General features: G+C 33.5%; 2 protein-coding genes across 2 annotated transcripts; both read left to right on the plus strand.

Annotated features, from left to right (window-relative positions):
• The first annotated feature begins 1,291 nt into the window (after positions 1 to 1,291).
• LOC124913286 (probable disease resistance protein At1g61190) lies at positions 1,292 to 3,703 on the plus strand. The gene is made up of 4 exons (XM_047453880.1): positions 1,292 to 1,455; positions 2,063 to 2,296; positions 2,429 to 2,913; positions 3,144 to 3,703. The coding sequence occupies exons 1-4, from the start codon at positions 1,292 to 1,294 to the stop codon at positions 3,701 to 3,703; spliced, it is 1,443 nt and encodes a 480-aa protein (XP_047309836.1).
• A 1,262-nt stretch (positions 3,704 to 4,965) lies between these two features.
• LOC124913287 lies at positions 4,966 to 8,734 on the plus strand. The gene is made up of 3 exons (XM_047453882.1): positions 4,966 to 5,362; positions 5,453 to 6,130; positions 8,417 to 8,734. Exons 1-3 carry the CDS (start codon positions 5,129 to 5,131, stop codon positions 8,732 to 8,734), a joined length of 1,230 nt encoding a protein of 409 aa, XP_047309838.1. The 5' UTR covers positions 4,966 to 5,128.
• Positions 8,735 to 23,043: the final 14,309 nt, after the last annotated feature.

Raw genomic sequence — 23,043 nt, forward strand, 5'->3', positions numbered from 1 at the left:
ATTGACCTAAAATGATCTGAATTAGCTTATGCCTTCATTTACTCCAATAGTCTTTATTGTAAACCATTAACAAATTAATACAACCTCAATGTATTCACCATTTCCCCTTGCACAAAACAGAGATGTGTTCATCACATAAAGTCATTTCAGCATTGTTATGTTGTTGTACATAGTAATTTCAGTAATATAATCAGCATGATATACACAATTAAGGAAGATTTATCTCAAACTACTAGAGATATACAAGGTAACATGTTAATTCCTATGTTAGGCACCTTAAAGTCAGATAAGCATGGATCTATGCGGGAAAATAAAATGAATCACCTTGGCAGTGTCCATGTCGTTTCTCTTGGAGGCATCTTTGATTGCTTTTTGCACGCTTTTCTCTTCAAGCTGTATATCTATAAGATAATAAAAGAATGTGATTAAACAACTGATCGGAACAAACAATGATAAATTTTCCTTTTACCTCGGATTTGACATTCGATGTTGCGGCATTCCTGACGAAGACGTTGTTGTCAGTCTCTCAATTACTGTATGAATAAGAGTGGCTCCCTTACATGGCGCACAAACATGTTTAGTCCAAATCAGCCTCTCTTAGCCGCAACTTTATACTTTGGATGGGATTCCTTGGGAAGCTTTGGACAAAAGATGTCATGAAGAAATTTAAAGAAATTGAATATGAAACTTGCCCCTTTGTGGAAAGGATAAGGAAACTCTTGATCATTTAAACTATATTTGTCCATTTTCTAACATAAACTTGAATAATATTTTGCTAGAATGATGATCTCAATTCTCAGGAATGGTGTCAAAAGAATGGAAGAAAGACAATCTAGAGCTCGTGTTTTCATGTATGCCTTTTTTAGTAATTTTCTATGGAATTTGGAAAGAAAGAACCCAAAGATCATTTGGGGATTGACAAGAAGTTAGTAATTAGAAGGTAAGAGGCCTTGAAGGAAATCAACAAATAGATCAAATAAATTTTAAACATGTATTTCAGTGAAGAAATAAATGTGAGAAAATGTACCTGGATATGATAAAAACTATGGCTCAAAAGTGAATAATCAATTGATCAAAGAAATGTTAAAGAACTTCAAAGATGAAAAATCCCAGAGCAATTAAGTGGATGGGAATGATCAATATTCATTGTTTAATAAATAAACAATTGAACAAAAATACATAAACAGAACTTGAACTTTATTAAGATTTCCACCAATTATTGTGTTCCAAGGCTAGACAAAGAAAAAAAAGTGATAAAATAACATATGGCAGGAACGAAACGCAAGAGTTTATGGCAGAACCCGCAAGAGCGTTAAAGAGCTATGGAAAGAAATCGTCTCGAATTGTGGCGCCCTCACGGGAACATGGAGGAAAATTTCAAGCATGGAACAGAACTGGAACATATGCAGAAATTGGAATCTACATTTTACAGAAATCACTAGAATTGAATGCATTGTAATGAGATAATACGTTTACATTTTTAGCTTTTTTGAGTTTATTCAGAAATTTTTACGAACTCAAAATCGTTCTAGGCCTGTCAAAATGATCCCATAAAATTCGTGATTTTTTTTTCCTTTCTGAAAATTTTTAATTAAATGACTGCTAATTCGTTTTTCCAAAAAAATAAATAAATTGATAAATAACTTTTGAGATTGTGATTATTATTCAATGAAGTCCAAAGCCAAATCACGCATATCTTATCTCCTTTTCTTTATTACAGTTCTGTTCCAGACTTATTTCTGCTCATAAATCTGACATATGCCGACACATAAATACCGGCTCTTAGCTTGCGTTGGAAAGAGACAAATAAAATAAAAAACTGGAGATCAGGTTAGTCACACAATTCTTAACTATGTCAATCCATGGATCTAGAAAAATATGTATTTACAAAATAAAACATATTTAATTATTTATTTATTATTGGAGTTGATTATTTATTCTCATATTTTGTAATCTCATTTATTTTCAATGCATGCAGTAACAATTCTATTTCCAGACTCGCACCTACCAGTATTAATTAGAGAGATAATTTCTTTTCTATATTCTTTGCATTGTTTTTAAGAAAGAAGAACACACACAGAGAGCTAGTAAGAGAACAAGACATACAAATGGCAGGAGAGGTTGGTTTAAGTGTACAAGGAAAGATGGGGGAGTTGCTGATTGAGCCAATTCAACGAGAACTTGGCTATTTCTCCTGTTTTAACAATAACTTTCAAGAGCTCCAAACTCAACTAGAAAAACTAAAAGCAACAAGAGAGGATGTACAACAAGCAAGGGAAGATGCAGAAATCGTCAAGTTGTGGATTGACAATGCAGACGGAATAATTGTAGAAGCAAAGAGCCTTCTCAATGAGAAGGCCGAGGTTTAGAAAGGATGTTTCTCTATAAAATGGTGTCCTAATATAAGCTTGCGCTTTTCTTTGGGCAGGAAGGAGAAGAAGTTATCTGTCGTTATCATTGAGCTTGTTCAATCTGGTGCTCAGTTGCCACATACGGGTCGCTCCTTACCCGTGTCACCCATAAATATAGGCGATTACATTGGAGATGCTCGTGATTTCAACAGACGAAGTCAGATTGTGGAAGACATCATTGAGAAGTTAAGGGATGAAAAGACAATGTTAATTGGGATATGCGGGATGGGAGGCATTGGAAAGACTACATTGTCCAAGCAAGTCCTCCAAACGGTACAAGACTTCCCTAAGCCTTTATTTGACGTTCAAGTTATTTCGACTGTCTCCAATAGTCCCAATTTTAATACTATCCAACAAGAAGTCGCGGAGATGTTAGGGTCTTCACTTAAAAAAATAGAGAATGAAATTTTAAGAGCAGAACAATTACGAAAAGCTTTTAGTATCAAAAAGGTTGTTGTCTTGTTGGATGATGTTTGGAAAGAGTTTGATTTAAATGCTTTTGGTTTTCCATTAACAAAATAAAATGTTGATGGGAGTTGCTGTAAAATAATTTACACATCTAGAAATGAAAATTCATTATGGTCAGGTGAACGAAACATCACCAAACAAGAATTCTATCTTGACATTTGTCAAATGAAGAAGCCTCGACTTTGTTTAAAAGAAAAGTCAATCTGTCTAATGATGAAATTGAAAAGAATGAAATAGCAAGACAAATTGTGAAAGAATGTGCAGGACTGCTCCTCGCGCTTGAGGTTGTAGAAGGCGCTCTCGTTAATAAGAGAACATCCGCGTGGAACGATATGCTTTTCAGGTTGCAGAGTCAACAACTTCACCATGACAAGAAAGACAAGGTTGTGCAGACGAGTTATGACTTCTTAGAAGATCACGAAGCTCAATGCTTGTTCTTGCTCTGCTGCTTATTCCAAGAGGACAAATATATTTCTATCCAAACGTTGTATCGTTATGCAGTGGGTTTGCAACTCTTCAAAGGTATGGACCTACACCGTATAAGTGATCGTGTCGACACCTTATTAGAGGACCTAACAAAGAGAAATTTGCTAATAAATGTTAAAGAATATGCAGTGAAGATGCATGATGTGGTGAGAGATGTGGGAATTTCAATTGCAAAACAAGAAAATAACGGTATTAATTATCTTGAGTGTGATGGTATGGACGAACTAGAGAATATAGATACTCCACACACTAAGATGATTTCAATATTGTTTAGGAAGAATAGTTTAGAAGTCTTTAATACCATGAAATTTCGAGGCTCAAAATTGGAACTATTATGATTGGATAGTTCAAATCTTTACCAACCAAATATTAAAATGTCATGGAATTTACTTAAAGTGGCGGATAATCTCAAAGTTCTAAATATAGTTCTCCATCTAGGGAAGATTTGTGAGTTTCCATCCAAGTTGAAGATGTTATCCCTAGAGGGATTGAGTTTGGATATGAATGTATCTTCTATTGGACATATTAAGTATTTGTAGATCCTTAGTCTTCGAGGTTCAACCATGAAAGATTTCCCAAACGAAATAAGTGAGTTAACAAATTTAAGATTGTTGGATTTTACTGGGTGTAAATGTTTTATAATCAAGGGTGTTCTTTCAAAGCTTACTAATCTACATGAATTGTACATATGGAAGAGCTTTCAAGATTGGAGACTAGAAAAACAAGATGTTAATGTTGGAGACAATGATACAGTAGGTCTCGATGAGTTAAATTACTTGCATAAATTGTGGAAATTTCAACTGGAGATACCCAACATTGAACAAGTGTCGAGAGGTGTTAGGCTATTTTCTTCTTCAACATTGTTAGAACAATTCAAGTTAAGAATAGGAGGAGAATATAAGAGAAATACTCAATTTAAAAGTGGGAAAAGACAACTTTGGTTGGAGAATCATAGAAACAATACCACCAGTTTCTTATACGAACTTGGGGTCTTAGTAGAAAAGGGCATTACCAATTTATTTATAAGCAATGATCTTGGCATGTGGGAAAAAATGCATTTAAACAGTTTTCTATCATTGAGATAAGTTGTTCTTGAAAATTGTGGATCAATTATTACTCTTTTCCAACTGTTACAATCGCAGATTTCTAAAATAGAAGAGAACAATGGACTTGGGCGCTATTTGCAACGTATCAAAATATATGATAGCAATCAAATGAGGAGGCACTTATGTTCTACGTTGAGGCATCTGAAAAATCTTCAAATTCTTGTTCTTCAAAATTGTAAACTTACGGAAGAGATGGTTAATATTTGCAACGAGGATGAACAACTCAATAAAATTGAGTTCAATGCTTTGGAAACTCTTAAGTTTAGTTACTTGTCTAGGCTGGAATGTTTTTGCAAGGGAATAAATGAGATTTATTTTCATAAGCTAAAAACATTAAAGCTAGAAGAAATGGAGAATTTTATCTTTCCAACAAAGGTACGCACACCTATAAATTTCATTATTACAATGTACAACTTTTAGTTATAAAAGAAAATGATCAAATAATTAATTCAAGAAGAAAACAATTACATATTTTTATCAGTGTGAGTAATTTTAATTATATTTATTATTTTGTAGGTAGAAATACCTTGTTTGGAGGTTCTGAATATCATATCTATTCCAAATATTGAAACTTTGTCCATCGTGGCTCCATCCCTAAACAGGTTGTACATTTTTAGTTGTAACAGCTTAAGATATGTCTTCTCGGAGAGCTTCTTGATGAGTATTTCTTATCTTGAAAATTTATCCATTAAACATTGCAAAATGTTGAAGGGACTAATAGGAGTGTCGAAGTGTGTAGAAGAGGAGTCAAAAAAATCAATTGAATTCTCTAATTTGAAGAGATTGGATCTCGTATCCTTAGACAAATTAACGAGTTTTGTCATGGAGATTAACAATTTGGACGATGAAGAAGAAAAGTCGCAGAAAAGAACACTATTTGATCATGATGAGGTAATAGTAAATGGATATTTGTTCATAGTTAATTTTAGGGTAGTTTAATTAAATTTTTCTTAGTATAATTCTTAGTTATTTTGTATGCAGGTCTCGTTTCCTTGCTTAGATGTGTTGTATATATGTGAATTGCCAAAGATAAATTATATAGTAGGATGGAAAGAGGGAGGGAGACAGGGAAAAGAACATCATAATAAGATATTTCATGTATTAAGTAAATTGGAGTTGTATTATCTAAGCAATTTAATACATGTGTATGAAATCAACCAGCCAGGACTAGGAGTGCTTTTATTTCAAAACTTGAGAAACTTGAGAATTGAAGAATGTGGGAAATTGAGATATTTGTTTTCGGAGAATATAGGTAGAGTCGCTGTCAAGCACCTTAGGTGGCTATGTATTTGTAAATGTCCAATGATGGAAGTGGTGATGAAGAATATTGAGGAGGAATTAATAGTAGAGGATCATGATGATGATGATAAAACTGGAGTAGGAGGAGGAAGTAATAGTCATTTCTTTCCAGTCCTTGAGAGATTGATACTTTTGAATCTATCAGGTTTGGGGAGCTTTTGTGATGTTGCTGATACTTGGGAGTTGCCATCACTACAGAATCTTACTGTATCATACTGTCCCAAGCTAGAGGCACTCTCTCCCGGCTCTTTGGATTCTCCAATGCTTGACAGACTCCAATATAATAATAATTATATCAACACTGTAAATGTAAAGGATACTTGGAAAGGTGACATTAACGCTTTATTGCGTCATATCAAGGTGCTCTCTCCCTCTCTATTTCTATTTTATTTTGTGTTGGTTTCTTCCTTATAAATTAAGCTTTTTAAGTTAAGTTTACTGCATTATTATTAATTTGTACACACAGAAAGAAACACAAGAAAAGAGACCTAGAAAACATGAATGAAGAAGATGAAGAATCAGAAGATTGAGGAATATTAATGGTGACGTGACAAAACAAGTATTAATAATATGGTGGGCCTTCTTATATTGTGGTTTTTAACAATATATGGGCTTCAACTAGGGTTAGGTCCCTAAGACAAGTATTATTTAAGAAATAGGAGAGGGAGATTCAAAGAAGAACTTTCACGCCTTCTCTCTCAACTCTCCTCCGTTTTCTTGTCATTTGATTTCCCCCGTCAATATCAGAGGAGAACGGATAATACTTAGTCTTGGAAGACCTAGTTGTTTCTTTCAAAAACAGATCAATCCGAATCTACAATGGAATCATCTTCAGGTACGCTTCCGCTGCGTTATAATTATAGTCTATATTCATGATTAGGATAATGATAAACTTTCTATCATATTAATGAGAAGTATGATTTGTTCTGTTATGATTACTAATGTTAAAAGTATATATGGTTGACTGCTCATCTTAGTGTGTTCCTCCTTTTCAGGAATGCTTAATCTGCAACATATTATTATTGTTTTCGTGCAAGATACCATCAAATAATTAAGTTGAAACTTCGATCGTGTCTATTAAATAATACTAATGTCTTTACATGCTTACAACTAATAGCTAGAGACATAATCATCATAATTAGTAATGCTCTCTGCTACAAGGACTTATCAATATATGTATAAATCCTTTAATTATGTTTGTTCTTTTGTGAGCATTTTTTTTGGTTTATGTTTCACTGCTGCTGTTCTCTAAATGTTTATTTTTATTATGTTTGGTGATACTTTTGATACTCTGTTTTTGTAATAATCTTGTCGTTATGTTTATTTGATAAAATCCGGAGAACGATACTTTTGAATCTTGTCGTTTTGTAATACTTTTGATACTTTTGAATTATTTCTCTCAGAAATAGTTCTTTCTCTCAGTAAATTTTCACTTGACCTTTGTTGATGTCTAAACTATGGTTTTTAGCTCGAAATGAAAAGGAATTGTTTGGTTTTTGAGTCTTGCAAAACAAAGCCTACTGTTTTGTTCGTTTTCAATGTGATTACAATACATTCATCCAAGGATGAAAAAAACGGGATTAATCCGCGATTAATCGGAAATCGGAAAAAAAACGTTTCGTTTTTTCTAGAAATCGGTCAACGGTCTGGTCAACGGTCAACCCGATTAAATTGGGTTTGACCCGATAGTTTAAGGGCTTATTTCAAAATAATCCCTTACTTGAAGGGCTTATTTCAAATCATCAATCTCTTGAAAACCCACTCTTTAGGTTACTCTACCATTTCACCGCAGCGTCTGCGACTCGCCGACTGAGAGGAATCCACTAACCGTCACCTTCATTCTCTCGGCTTAGCCATTTCTCCGCCTCGCCGCCACCATCTTATCCGGCTGATCTAATCGGACAGATTCATCTCCGCCGCATCAATTTCCACTTGCAACCGAGATCAATCACAGGTGAGGGATCTGCTTCAAAGGCATCAACTGGTAAACCTGAATCAACTAGGTTCTGCTTCAAAGGCATCAACTGACAACCGAGATCAATCGCAGGTGAGTTTTGTTTTCCGAGGGAGTCGAGCAGATTTAGATAATGGGTTACCTGAATATTTTCCTCAAAGGCATTAACTGGTAAACGGTAAACCTATAGTAGAATTCTACTCTAGCAACTTAGCCTCTTCCATTTTCATGGTTGAATTTTGCTTTGTTGCATCTGAAAGTTCCTGAAACAGTTTTGCTTTCTTATACTAGCGTGTGCATTCAGCTCGACCGCCAAAAACTAATATGCTTTCTTTCATAGTCACAGGTGCCCCATTTTTCATCTTGACATTTGTGATTTGAATAGCCAAAATATGTAAGAAAACAAATGCTATTTTATTATATGTGAGACTGTGATGCACTTGATTAACTTACATGGAGTGATCTTTTGAATGGGTGGAATATACCAATTTGTTCATTCTTCCTTATTTTGATGTGTCTGTGATTTACATTTAAGAAATGAGTGGAATATACCATATACGTCTGTCGGGTTGTGAGCGAAATTGGAGCTCATTCGCTATGGTATGATGGTATATTAGTATCTCACTTTGTCACTAACTAGTTAGTAGTTACGTATTAATATATGAAATTCGTTTGAACTTGCTTGCTTTTAGGTCCACACAAAGAATCGAAATCGACTTACGACCGAAAAGATGAATGATTTGGTTTATGTCAAATTTAACTCAAAGTTATTTTATAAGAAGAAAAGGAATGACATCCTAGAAGCTAGTGATTACAACAAAGCTCAACATATGATGGTTGATGGAGTACAAGACGTTGAGTCGGATGTTGATGAGGAGATTGATCCCATTACCGGAGCGACACATATGGAGGTTGGTGACGTTGTCCAATTGAGAGAACCTTGCGAAGAAGAAGAATTTGTATCGGAACCAGAAGACATTGATGAAAATAATGATGCTGAGTGTAGATGAGATGAAGATTGATGTGTTTGTGGATGTGTTTTAGACTTTTTAGAATTTAGTTTATAACTTTATATGCTTTTGGACGATAATTTTAGTATGCAACGTGACTCTGTATGAATTTGGTTGTGTTTTTATGAATGAAATTTACTAATTTAGTATTATTCTTAAAAAATAATGAGTTTAGGCTAAAACCGATTAATTCGATTAATCCCGATTAATCCAATTAATCATTAATCTGTGTGTTGATTAATGTCCGATTACCGATTACTGCAACCTTGCATTCATCATTCGAAAACAGACTCATCAATTCAGTTTATCATAAAATAATTGCCTACCATCAAGTTCAACACAAATGTCAAACTTTTAATCAAAACATTAAGTCATTTGGTTTTTATATATATTTTTATTGTTATTTTTCAAGTTTATATATGATTGAATTTCAAAACACACATTACCTTGTCATAATCCCAATTTAACAAATGGATATATTTTTGTATGAGAATCAAATCATAAAGATAACATAAATATGATGTTTTTATTATGGAAAATGATAGTCAAATGGAGTACACACAATATATAAATCCATATTTTCATCATGCCAAATTAAAGAGAAATATCAAGTCAAATAATTACACATTAACTATTATGGATTTGTACTTGAGGCTTTCAATCTTTATCTCTTCACTAACATTGCAATGATTTAGGATGAGTGAGTCCGTCTTTGAAGGTCAGAAGGATCCGCCATGGAAGAGGTCGGTATCCTCTGTTTTTTGTTTCTTCCAAGTTCACAAAAGCTTAACAATTTAATGGTTAATTTTCTTAGACGAATCTTGTTAGAGTAAATCATCAAAAGATGCAGAAATGGAACCTGCCAATGACAAACAACCACGCATTATATATTATATGATGAAAGGACAAAGACTATTGTAAAAATGAAATGAATTGGATTGAACCATTGAATTATTCTTGGTTTCTTTTCCTTTTCAACTGAATTTGGGGATTCAATTTCTTAAAAGAGGAAAATTTTATATAGTTTATTTTGTGTTAAATTTGAAAATTATATACATGATCCTTCATATTAGGTTGACCTTGTGCAAGCATATTTTTCGTTTTATTGTTAGGTAAGTGGAGATGAAACATTCAAATGGGACGTTGAAAAAGAAAGTAACCTCGTATACTCCTTAATTAGATTTGGGATGTGGAATTTGTTATGCATATGTTTATTTAAAGAAGATGTATTTGTGAGAAATTATCAAAATAATTCAATTTCATTTAATTAGATTATGAGTTTTTTTTAATTGTTTTCATCTTTGGAAATAGACAAAATGTTGTTTTCTTGATTTGCCTAAACCAATTGAAAAGTAAAAAAACAAATTATGCTAAAAGAAGCTTTAAAAAATCTCTGAAAACAAATCTTGGATTTGTTTAAAAATAATTCTAAAATAAAATAATTTGGCGACATATAATTTAATTTTACCTGCGCATAAATAAGCGTCGATAAAAGTTACGCCGACTAATTTTTGGGCGACGTAAGATTTTGCGTCGGAAACCAATATGCGACAGTCTTAGAGCACGGTTAAATGTTTTCTTTTGTTAGTAATATTCTGCTTGCTAATTGTTTTTAAAATTTTTGCAAATGCTAACTATTGGGCTGCCTTAAGTATATTAATTTTTTTTATTTAATTTAACAAATATCCTATAAATTATTTTAGCTTAGAATATTGATGCTGGAATTGGGAAGCCTCAAGAAGTCAAAAAGATAAGATCAAATTAATGAAGTGTGATGGAATTCAAATAGTCACTTTTGGAGATCGACCGTCTTAATATTTAATTATCTAGTAGTAAAGTTTATTTACTTTTTTTGGATAGTTGTTCCAACTTCTTAGTTTTGCCTATTTGTAGGCCTTTTTATAATCGTGAAAGACAACTCACTTTTGATATAATAATTACTTTGAGCTTTAAGCTTGTTTAGAAGTTTATCTTCTATTTATCTTGCTCTAAACTCTTTTGGTGGATTCCTAGAGTGAAGAGTGTCGATTGATTTCTTGTGTTACTTCATATCTCTCTAATTTCTCGTGTCAAAGTGGTATCAGAGCTTTGGTTTACAATGGTTGGTCGGAGAAGAAGAGGACCAAACGATGATGAACCTAAACCTCGTCAAAGAGACCTTCGTGATATTGAGTTAGAAGATTTAAGGAGACAAGTGCAGCAACTCGAACAACGCCTTGCGCGTGGCGAATATCGTGAACATGATGTTGATGGTCATGATTCAGATGATGATTCAAGAATTAATGATGAGGATTTCAATCCATTTCATGATGATAATGACGCAAGTGACCGTGCATCTCGTGGTCAACGGTTCCAAAGAAACAATGTCCGCCACAGGTTTTTGGATTTTAAAGTTGATATTCTAGATTTTGAAGGAAGAAATAATCCTGATGAATTCATTGACTGGCTCAATACCGTTGAGAGAATTTTTGAGCTCAAAGATGTTCAAGAAGATAACGAGGTGAAGTTAGTGGTTATCAAATTAAAAAAATATGCGTCCATTTGGTGGGAACACCTTAAGAAGCAACGTGTGCGTGATGGCAAGAAAAAGATCAAAACATGGGACAAAATGAAGGAGTTAAGGAGGAAATTTTTGCCGAATAATTATCGCCAAGATGCTTTTCTCAAATATCACAATTTCAGGCAGAAGGATCTATCTGTGGAAGACTACGTGGCTGAATTTGAAAATCTTATGATGCGATGCGATGTTTTGGAGCCGGAAGAACAAACTATTGCTCGTTTTCTTGGAGGGCTACGATATGAAATTGGAAATGTGGTCCAATTGCAGCAATATTTGACATATAATGATGTATGTCAGTTGGCTCTCAAAGTTGAAAAACAACAAAAAAATCGAGTCATTTTGGGGGACGTTTATCATCGGCTGGTGGTGCCTATAACCGAGGAAGTGCTTCTACTTCCAAGAACAGTCCAGCTGTAAAAGACGTAAAACATAAATCTTTTACAAGTAAGGATGGTGGTTCTAGTTTTGAAAAATCAAGGGTGGTGCCTATAACCGAGGAAGTGCTTCTACTTCCAAGAACAGTCCAGCTGTAAAAGACGTAAAACATAAATCTTTTACAAGTAAGGATGGTGGTGCTAGTTTTGAAAAATCAAGTGGTCCAACTAATCAAAAAACTTGTTTCAAGTGCAAAGGGTTCGGACATTTTGCCGCTGATTGTCCAAATCGAAGAATCATTACTCTCGTTGAGGAAGAGTATGAAGAAGAGAATGAAGAGACAACACCAATTTACGATGAATGTAACGAGGAGGGAGATATCACTTATGAAGATTATGGGGAAGCTTTAGTAATACGGCGTATCCTCAACACCACTTATGTTCCAGATGATTCATGGCTTCGTAATAATATTTTTCACACTAGATGCACGTCAAATGGCAAGGTGTGTGACATCATTGTCGATGGAGGAAGCTGCGAAAATGTTGTGGCTACAGCTATGGTGGAGAAGCTGCAATTAAAAACCGAAAATCATCCTCGACCTTACAAATTATCATGGCTTCGGAAAGGTAATGAAGTAAAGGTAAATAATCGATGTCTCGTTCAATTTTCTATTGGAGAAAAGTACAAAGATGAAGTTTGGTGTGATGTTATCCCTATGGATGTTTGTCACTTGCTTCTTGGAAGACCTTGGCAATTTGATTGGAAAACGCAACATGATGGATTCAAAAATACATATACTTTTGTAAAAGATGGCGAGAAAATAATTTTGGGACCTTCAAGAATGAAGGACATTGTTAAACCATCAAAGGAAGAAGGAAATAATTTGCTCTCCAAATCAAAATTTGAGGATGTAATGAATGAATCATTAAGGGCGTTTGCATTGGTGGTTTTGGAAGAAAACAAGGAAGATAATATTATTCCTCTACAAGTGCGACCTCTTTTACAAGAATTTGTTGATGTCGTACCTGAAGAGATTCCTACGGGTCTTCCTCCCATGCGAAATATTCAACATTGTGTTGATCTAATCCCTGGTGCGTCAATCCCAAATAAAGCTGCTTATAGAATGAATCCTAAGGAATATGAAGAGTTGCAGTGACAAGTTGAAGACTTGCTGGCAAGAGGTCTTATACAAGAAAGTAAGAGTCCTTGTGCTGTGCCAGCACTTCTTGTGCCAAAAAAAGATGGTTCGTGGCGTATGTGTGTTGATAGTAGGGCGGTGAATAAAATCACAATCAAATACTGTTTTCCTATTCCTCGTCTCGATGATCTCTTTGATCAACTTCACGGCTTCAAAATAGGTTCTAAGATTGATTTACGGAGTGGCTATCATCAAATTCGAATGCGGCCTGGAGATGAGTGGAAAATCGCTTTCAAGACCAGAGATGGTCTTTACGAGTGGCTGGTTATGCCATTTGGACTTTCTAATGCACCCTCTACATTTATGCGACTTATGAATCACATGTTTAAACCATTTATTGGGAAATTTGTTGTTGTCTATTTTGACGATATTCTTGTGTACAGCTCTAGTCCAGAAGAGCATTTAAATTATCTTCGACAAGTTTTTAGGGTGCTAAGAGAACAGAAGTTATATGCCAATTTGAAGAAATGTCACTTCTTCACTAACAGCCTCGTCTTTTTGGGCTACAATATTTCTTCCGACGGTATCAAGATGGATCGAGACAAGATTGAAGCTATCTTAAGTTGGCCAATTCCTAAGACTATTCATGATATTCGGAGTTTTCATGGCTTGGCTTCATTTTACCGCAGGTTTATCAAAAATTTTAGCAGTATCATTGCTCCTATAACTGAATGTTTGAAAGGTGGTAGTTTCAAGTGGACGGAGGAAGCATTAAAAAGCTTTGAACTTCTCAAGAAAAAAATCACGGAAGCTCCAATTTTGCAACTTCCAGATTTCGGAAGGGTATTTGAAGTAGATTGTGATGCTTCTAACGTGGGGATCGGAGAAGTTCTTAGCCAAGAAGGCAGACCCATTGCTTTCTTTAGTGAGATGATGAATAACTCCCGACGCAATTATTCAACATACGACAAGGAGTTCTTTGCCCTTGTTCGTACCTTGGATCATTGGCAACAATATCTACTACACAAGGAGTTTGTTCTCTTCTCAAATCATGAAGCATTGAAGTACTTGAACTCACAACAAAAGTTGAACTCGCGACATGGAAAATGGGTCGAGCTTCTGCAAGCATTCAATTTTGTGATCAAGCACAAGTCTGGCATGCTAAATCGAGTGGCGGATGCTCTTAGTCGAAGACATTCTTTGTTGTCTACGTTGCAGTTACAAGTGCTTGGATTTGAGGTGATAAAAGATCTCTAAAAAGATGATTTGTACTTCGGCAGAATTTGGGAGGAATCTTCAAAAGCTCCATTCAAGTTTTTCTTGATTTATGATGATTATCTCTTTAAAGGTACATTATTATGTATTCTGATTGTTCATTAAGGCTAACAGTTATCGATGAGGCACACAACGGAGGTCTTGCGGGACACTTTGGAAGAGAAAAGACTCCTACACTCGTACAAGAAAATTTTTATTGGCCACGTATGGATCGAGATGTCAAGAAGTACATAAAGAGGTGTAGAGTGTGTCATATTGCTAAAAGTCATGGGCAAAATATGGGTTTGTACACACCTTTACCGGTACCATTATGTCCATGGGAAGATGTGAGTATTGACTTTGTTGTTGGGCTGCCACGCACTCAAAGGAACAAAGATTCGATTATGGTAGTCGTTGATCGAAAAATCCCTCCTTTCCCCTGCAAAAAAAAACGGAATGATGGGTGCGCTTCGCAGGGTGAAGGTTTTCAAAAATGGCGCACTTTATTCCTTGCATCAAAACAATGGATGCCACTCACGTAGCTATTCTTTATTTTAAAGAGATTGTGAGGCTTCATGGCATTCCAAAGACAATAACCTCTGATCGGGATTCGAAATTTATGAGTCATTTCTGGCGAACGCTTTGGAAGAAACTTGGAACTAAACTTCAATTTAGTTCTTCTCACCATCCACAAACTGATGGACAGACAGAGGTTGTAAATCGGAGCTTGGGAAACCTTTTGAGATGTTTGATTGGAAAGAATCCTCGCCAATGGGATGAGGTTTTGGCTCAAGTAGAGTTTGCTTACAATCAATCATCGAGTCAAACTACCGGGTCGAGTCCGTTCGAGGTTGTTTATGGTTAGAATCCCATCACTCCCATAGATCTAGCTCCAATACCTATTACTCATCATATAAGCAAGGATGGAGAAGATCGTGCTAAGGATATTAAGCAATTGCATGAGAAAGTTCATCAAGAAATTATCAAGCACACAATGAGAAATATCAAAGGGTGGCAAACAAGCATAGAAAGCGTTATGTTTTCAATGAAGGAGACTTGGTCTGGATTCACTTAAGAAAGGAGCGTTTTCCTCGAGGTCGACATGGAAAATTACAGCCTAGAGCTGATGGTCCTTTTAGAATTTTGAAGAAGATTGGTGATAATGCTTACAAGGTGGAGTTACCAGGAAACTATGATGTCTCAACCACGTTCAATGTTTCTGACCTTTCACCATACATTGATGACGAACAAGTTCTAAATTCGATGTCGAATCTTCTCCAACCGGGGGAGAATGATGCTGGAATTGGGAAGCCTCAAGAAGTCAAAAAGATAAGATCAAATTAATGAAGTGTGGTGGAATTCAAATAGTCACTTTTGGAGATCGACCGTCTTAATATTTAATTATCTAGTAGTAAAGTTTATTTACTTTTTTTGGATAGTTGTTCCAACTTCTTAGTTTTGCCTATTTGTAAGCCTTTTTATAATCGTGAAAGACAACTCACTTTTGATATAATAATTACTTTGAGCATTAAGCTTGTTTAGAAATTTATCTTCTATTTATCTTGCTCTAAACTCTTTTGGTGGATTCCTAGAGTGAAGAGTGTCGATTGATTTCTTGTGTTACTTCATATCTCTCTAATTTCTCGGTGTCAAATATATTACTTTCTTTATTGGCAACTTTTTTTTGTTTGAAAGATTTAATTTTCATTAGAATATAATACTTTTTTTTGTCTTTTTATTGTCATGTTTTATGATTTTTTTATTTTATTGTTTCGTGTCATTATTTGTTATCTTGCTTAAACGATTTTAATCCTTTTTGATATAGGTAGACCATTTTTTTTTTATTTAAATCCAAATGAACCCATATAAAACATGCTCCAGTAAATAAGAATTTAAAGGGGAAAATTAGTCATAACTAGTAGTGGCAACTTTTATCTTTATTTGAAGCCAATGATAGAAAAACATGGCATCAATATGAAATATTTGGTATCCAAATATTAATTAAATATATATATATATATAAAAAAAATATGATGCTTAATTTTTAAAGTGTCCAGATTGTCGGGTCGAGAGCGATGGTTAATTTGGATATATATGTGAGAGTAAATGAATATTTGGATCGGATTGTAGGTGGACTCACCCATAAACTAAAAACGGTTAAAAATAAAATTAAAAATGCTATATGTATGTGTCGAACTTGCAACCTAACAGAACAAGTACAATCCTTTAACAAACTAGATTAATAACACTTTATATTTTAAATTATATAAATATATATATATATATATATTTATATAATGATGCTAAATTTTTAAAGTGTCCAGATTGTCGGGTCGAGAGCGGTGGTTAATTTGGTTATGCATGTGAGAGTAAATGAATATTTAGATCGGATTGTGGGTTGACCCGCCCATAAACTAAAAACGGTTAAAAATAAAATTAAAAATGCTATATGTATGTGTCGAACTTGCAACCTAACAAAACAAGTATAATCCTTTAACCAATTAGATTAATAACACTTTATATTTTAAATTCTATATATTTATTTAATGATGCTCAATTTTGAAAGTATCTGAATTGTCGGGTCAAGAGTTGTGGTTAATTTGGATATATATGTGAGAGTAAATGAATAATTGGGTCGGATTGTGGGTTGACCCGCCCATAAACGGTTAAAAATAAAATTAAATATGATATAGGTATGTTTCGAACTTGCAACCTAACAAAACAAGTACAACCCTATAACCAACTAGGCTAATAACACTTTATATTTTAAATTGAACACTAAATTTGATGAACGCATGACATTTTAACAATATAAGTTCAATTTTTTAACTAACTAATATATATATATATATATATAATTATGTTTAATTTTTAAAGTGTCCGGATTGCCGGGTCGAGAGAGATTGATGGTTGATTTGTCGAGGGATAAGAGACCGGTAATAATGGATTGGTACTTGTTGAGATAGTTGGGGTACAAAAATGAGGTTACTAAATTAGTAATATGAGATGCCTAGTATGTAAAAAATGATAGGGGTGCAAAAATGAGGTTAAGAGATTAGTCATATGTGATGTCTATTATGTAAGAAATGATAATTTTGGTTGAACGAGAAATGAGAATAAAATCAGTGAACTAATGAGAAAAAATTTAAATGAATGTATGCTTATCAAATTTGTTATTTTGTGTCATATTTCTTAATAATTATATAAAAAAATATTGAATTAAATTATAAAGTCACATTTGTAAGATAATTTTTTTTATAATTACTCGTGCAAATATACGGGTTAGAGTTAAATGCTAGTTGTATTAATAACAACTTAACAGCACTACAACTTGATCTAATAATGGCATTCTATATCTAAAGCAGATTTATAATAATTTATATATATATATATATATATATATATATATATATATATATATATATATATATATATATATATTAGCATTAAAAATGCAGAAGAATAATTCTGTATGCAGAAAAATTAGTCATCAATAGTGGTTACAACTTTTATCTTTATTTGAAGCCAATGATAGAAAAACATGGCATCAATAAAGTAGATGAAATATTCGGTACTCTTTATTCCCCTCCAATAATTAATTAAAAATTGTATTAATAACAATCAATAGTACTAAAGCTTGATCTAATAATGACATTCTATATCTAAAGCAGATTTATTATAATTTATATTTATATTATATCATTAAAAATGTAGAAGAATAATTTTGTATAGATAGTGGCAACAAGAAGATTGGAAAAAGTCTTAAATAAATAAAATGGCGTGAATCATTAATTAGTTATAATGACAAGCACACATTCATATAGAATCAAAAGAAAAAATCACTCATAATATAATATTTCACCACACATAATATAATAATTTGTTTGTAGACTTGACCAAAGACTTTTCATGTATTCCCAAATTAAACTGAAATGTCCAAATATTAATCACAAATACATTGTAATGAAAAAAAAAACATTTTGTTATTATTTTATTTGTTCCCAACTGAGTAATCTTGTTATGTTTCGAGTGGGCTGGTGATAATTTAAATACTCGTATTTTTGTAATATTTTTTTGTCATTGTGTTTAAATGACTCTCATTATATCGCATTGTATGAATATTTTTCTAAAAATATAAAAAAAAAACTATTTTGATGCTAATTAGTTATATTGTAATTTTTCATACTAATATAATTCGATAAAAAAAAAAGATTATCACAAGCTAGTGGTGATGGGCATGTTACAATTGGAATCAAATTGCTTAGAATTTGAGGTTTGATAAAGATTGAATGATGATGAGAGGATTTTACATGCATAATAACATTCTAATAATTTATGTGCTAAAAAGAAAAGAAAACTAAGGATGATTTAGGATACAATAAAAAATATATATTTTAATAAATAAAATATGTTAAAACTATATAAAAAAATCTTCTCAAAATGTATTAAATAAATCACTTTCATTCATAGTTTTAAGTGACTAAAACATCATTCTCTCATGTCCACCTGACCTATGATTCAATATGCTGATAAAATTTGACAACGGGACTTGTTATTGAAGAAAAATAGTCATGTAATATGCATACAATGTTTTCTTCACCTTCCTCATTTTCGTTGTCAATAGTGCATCATAAAATTGTTATTTCATCGATTCTCTATTGATTGTTGTCAATAGAGAATATCCAACAAATAATTAAAAATTCAAAAAAGATTTGATATGAAGTTCTTAAATATTAAACAACACAAATTTTATTTATAAAATACTTATCGGTATATTATATTTTTTATTGTTATATAATGTAATTAGTTGTTCTCTTTCTAACATATATATATATATATATATATATATATATATATATATATATATATAAAACACTTTTGAAATTAATCAAAAATTATTTAAATATTTATTATTTAACATAAACATCAACGTATAAAAAAGTACATAAACATGAATATATTAAATTGAACACTTTTAAGGGGTTTGGATTTTTTTTATCTTGTATGTATCTCACCATCAATTAATCTTATGTTTGTTGATCTATAAGATAAATCTCCAAAGGCATTTTTTTCAATTTTAATAAAATATAATTGTATATTAGTGATCTTACATTCAACTTTTACTCTTTGTAATTTCGGAGGTTTACAACAATTAAGGATATAAACACAATATTATTTTTAAAAAAATATTTTATATAGAATTATGTTACGACTTGTTTCGTAAGGTGTGTTTTGGGTTCAAGAATCACGTTCTTTATCTATAAGACCGGTGAAATTCTACAATCAAAGGGCAGCGGAAGGTTTTCGATAGAGAATTTGGGGGGAAGGGATAGAAGAATCAAGGGTGCGAAGAGAATTACTGTTGGTCTATACCAAACAGTCCATAATAATAATAATAGACGAATAGGGGCGAAGTCATATCTTCATCATTCTATTCATGGGTCCTTGGGGAAGAAAGATCAGCCTTATATAGGTGATGTCTTGCCCCATAATATTCGGTTACAACAACTTTAAAAGAATAACAGAATTCGGTTTGTAAAGTAGAAAAGGAAAACAAAACAAATAATAATACAACAAAATAGAAAACTGGCCCATGTGCACCATAGGACCGAGACCGGGTGCCGAGAAAGGTTACTGGAATTTATTCTAGGACCGAGGGCTTGATTTTAGACCCTAACATTATCTCCCCCTTCGAAATTCGTCGCCCTCGACGAAAAAAAAACCGTGGTCTGACGAGTTTACCGAGCCTCTAATGCGCATGCTCAATATTTCAAAAAATTCGGTCGGACTTCAGCAAATCCAGCTAGTGTCGGAGTCTTAGGACCGCATTTCTTAGAAGCCTTCGGCCTTCCTGCTCCACGACCAGTCCTTCCTTCGGCCCAGCACGCCAAGTGCAGCAAAAGGGTCATCTTTCTTCTGGGCATATTCTAGAATGTCTTCAAATAACCAAGCCCAGTCCTTTATCCAGACCAGCAACACATGCGCAACAACATAGCCATGTCTTCCGACTACCTTCCTGGCTGGTGTTCGGTTGTTGGGTTGCTGGGTTAGCCCTTTGATTATTTTTTGGAAATTTTCAGCAACATCTTCCAAAACAAGTGAAACAGTTTGGCATTCGTTTTTGCTCTTTATTTGTACCGTGGCAGCAAAATTATGATTTTCCAAGGCCTTTTCTAGCTGGCTGCCTTGTATTATGTCGACCCGCGACCGAGGGGCACATTGCTGGACCGAGAAAGTGTGCAAGATAATGACACGTTCGTCCCTTGTCAAAAGCAACAAAGGTGGATCACAAAAATCTGATTCTTGGACAGGTTCTTGAACGCTTTCTTGGACTTCTTGATGATTAAACGGGGCCATGAACAATCTGGATTTGCACCTATGATTGAGCTCCCATTTTGTGCTCGGCCAGACCGTGTTATCAATGCATGGTTTAGGCAGCAGTGGCGGTTTGACATTGTGCAAGGTCCTGCGACCGAATCGCAGCAAAAGATCTTTCTTGAATTTATGCCACGTTAATGCTTCCATATGGTTGCGATTCCGCAAATATGATTCATGCCACGTTCTTGCATCTTTTGAGAAGTGAGTGCGGACAATGTCCAGCTTTGTGGCATCATTCGTTTTGCTTTCCCTAAAGATTTGCTCGGCAAATAAGAGCCAGCCCTCCAAATCAGTCCCATCAAATTCAAGAATATCAATATTTGTGAGCCGGATTGGAGAAAGGTAGCAAGAAGCAATATTATAGGGTCGGGTGCCGGGATCTTGGCCATTATTAAATGCACCTTTTTCAATGGCTGTCAAGTTTTTTCCAGCAGCATACCTTCTGTTCATATTTGGCTGAAAAATATTGTGCAAGGCAGCCTGTTCGGTCATATGTTGTTGTAGGGCAGCATTCATGGAGGCATATTGTTGGGTCAGCCCTTCGAGTAGGGTCTTAAGATCATCCATCTTTGCTGCTATCTGGTTTCTTTCATTTGAGAATCGTCTTGCTCTGATACCAAGAATGTTACGACTTGTTTCGTAAGGTGTGTTTTGGGTTCAAGAATCACGTTCTTGATCTATAAGACCGGTGAAATTCTACAATCAAAGGACAGCGGAAGGTTTTCGATAGAGAATTTGGGGGGAAGGGATAGAAGAATCAAGGGTGCGAAGAGAATTACTGTTGGTCTATACCAAACAGTCCATAATAATAATAATAGACGAATAGGGGCGAAGTCATATCTTCATCATTCTATTCATGGGTCCTTGGGGAAGAAAGATCAGCCTTATATAGGTGATGTCTTGCCCCATAATATTCGGTTACAACAACTTTAAAAGAATAACAGAATTCGGTTTGTAAAGTAGAAAAGGAAAACAAAACAAATAATAATACAACAAAACAGAAAACTGGCCCATGTGCACCATAGGACCGAGACCGGGTGCCGAGAAAAGTTGCTGGAATTTATTCTAGGACCGAGGGCTTGATTTTAGACCCTAACAAATTACTATTATTCAAATTCAATTAATTTTGAATAAATTTTAATTGGTACAAATTTAGATAATCCAAATTAAATATTAATCTATATTTTTAAATACATAAGTATCTAAAGTTAAGTATATTTTTATCTTTTATTGGATCTTTAATTTGATTTGAATAATGAAAATAGTTCTATATTTCGTTGAAAATTTAAATTATTCAACTTCTTGTAAAAATACACAATTAAACATTTAATCACTCATAATCTACAAACAAACAAAAGAAACTTTTAAGACATTAATAAGACTATCATTGAGTTTAAAAAAAAACGAATTTGATAAGATAGTTATAAGAAAAATATATCATAAACTTGATAAACTATAACCTTACTTGCTATCTCACCATTATAATAGAATAATAACTAACATAAAATATATAAAGTTTGGACAGTATTCACAATTATTTAAAAAAATTAAAACAATTTAGTGTCATTTCATTAAAAAAAATGGAAGGATAGTTCGAGAGTTAAGATCAAACATAAAAAACTCTAACTTTGACAAGTTATCTCTCTCTTTTTCATCATTATCATTTCTTTGATTTCATTCCATATTCTTGGGAAGTTAGAGATGTTTATATTCCTTGCAAAATTAGACTAAAGTAGAGATACAAATGAGCATTTCCCAAATAAATGGATTATACTTTCCTCGTTCCCTTCACAAACTAGACAATTAATATTAGATATATTCATGTATTTTTGAATTCTATCTCGCGTTGTCATTATATTCCTTAAATCAGCCAAAAGATGAATTGGTGTCGAGGGATTATCTTTGTAGACCAGACCATTTATGTCATTCGACCACCTATTCTTTTGTTCTAATATTTTCCCATGCCAAACCAGCAACAAACTTTCCATTTTCCAGGATAGATTGTCACTTCTTTCATTGACTTGCAAATTACTAATCAAATTCAGAATTCTATCTCCTTCTGAAATTTGCCTCAGAATTGATTAACATTTCCTTCATAAGCTTCTCTAACCGAGAATCTTAGGCAACTTCTTCTGATTCTTCATCCTTGAAATTCATCTTTGAATATTATGGAATTACTTTCTAGCCAAGTATCATGACAGAATAGTAATCCCCTTTTATTTCCTATGGTCTACTACATCATTTTGTGAGCATCATTCCTTGACATTATGATTTTATTCAGTGACCATGCCATTTGTTCCTTGATTGCACATGTCCAGATGCTTGATTCTCCTTTCATAAATCGCGTGACACATTTTACCTATAAATAATCATCTTTATGCTCATGTGCCCATAAATGATGTATAGTGAGTTCTATGTTTCATTCAATACAATTCTTTATTCCCAGACCTCCGTCTTCTTTAGGAGTAAAAATATTCTCCTATTTGACTTTTCCCCCCTCTACCTTGTGTACCTCATATATAGTCTCTCATGATTCTATCTATTTTAGCCATAACCTTTTTTGGGATGACTATTTGTTGCGCCCAGTAATCAATTATTCTCATT

The sequence above is a fragment of the Impatiens glandulifera genome, chromosome 8 (genome assembly GCF_907164915.1).
Source record: "Impatiens glandulifera chromosome 8, dImpGla2.1, whole genome shotgun sequence".
Classification (NCBI taxonomy): domain Eukaryota; kingdom Viridiplantae; phylum Streptophyta; class Magnoliopsida; order Ericales; family Balsaminaceae; genus Impatiens; species Impatiens glandulifera.

Bases quoted from the DNA above. Each gene is read 5' to 3' on its own strand.
- LOC124913286 (XM_047453880.1), top strand. From the start codon at position 1,292: ATGGCAGAACCCGCAAGAGCGTTAAAGAGCTATGGAAAGAAATCGTCT. The intron at 2,297-2,428 runs GTTGTGGATTGA...TTCTTTGGGCAG, and splicing joins GAAGATGCAGAAATCGTCAA to GAAGGAGAAGAAGTTATCTG. The intron at 2,914-3,143 runs GTTTTCCATTAA...AAGAATGTGCAG, and splicing joins GTTTGATTTAAATGCTTTTG to GACTGCTCCTCGCGCTTGAG.
- LOC124913287 (XM_047453882.1), top strand. From the start codon at position 5,129: ATGAGTATTTCTTATCTTGAAAATTTATCCATTAAACATTGCAAAATG. The intron at 5,363-5,452 runs GTAATAGTAAAT...TTTTGTATGCAG, and splicing joins CACTATTTGATCATGATGAG to GTCTCGTTTCCTTGCTTAGA. The intron at 6,131-8,416 runs GTGCTCTCTCCC...GCTTGCTTTTAG, and splicing joins CTTTATTGCGTCATATCAAG to GTCCACACAAAGAATCGAAA.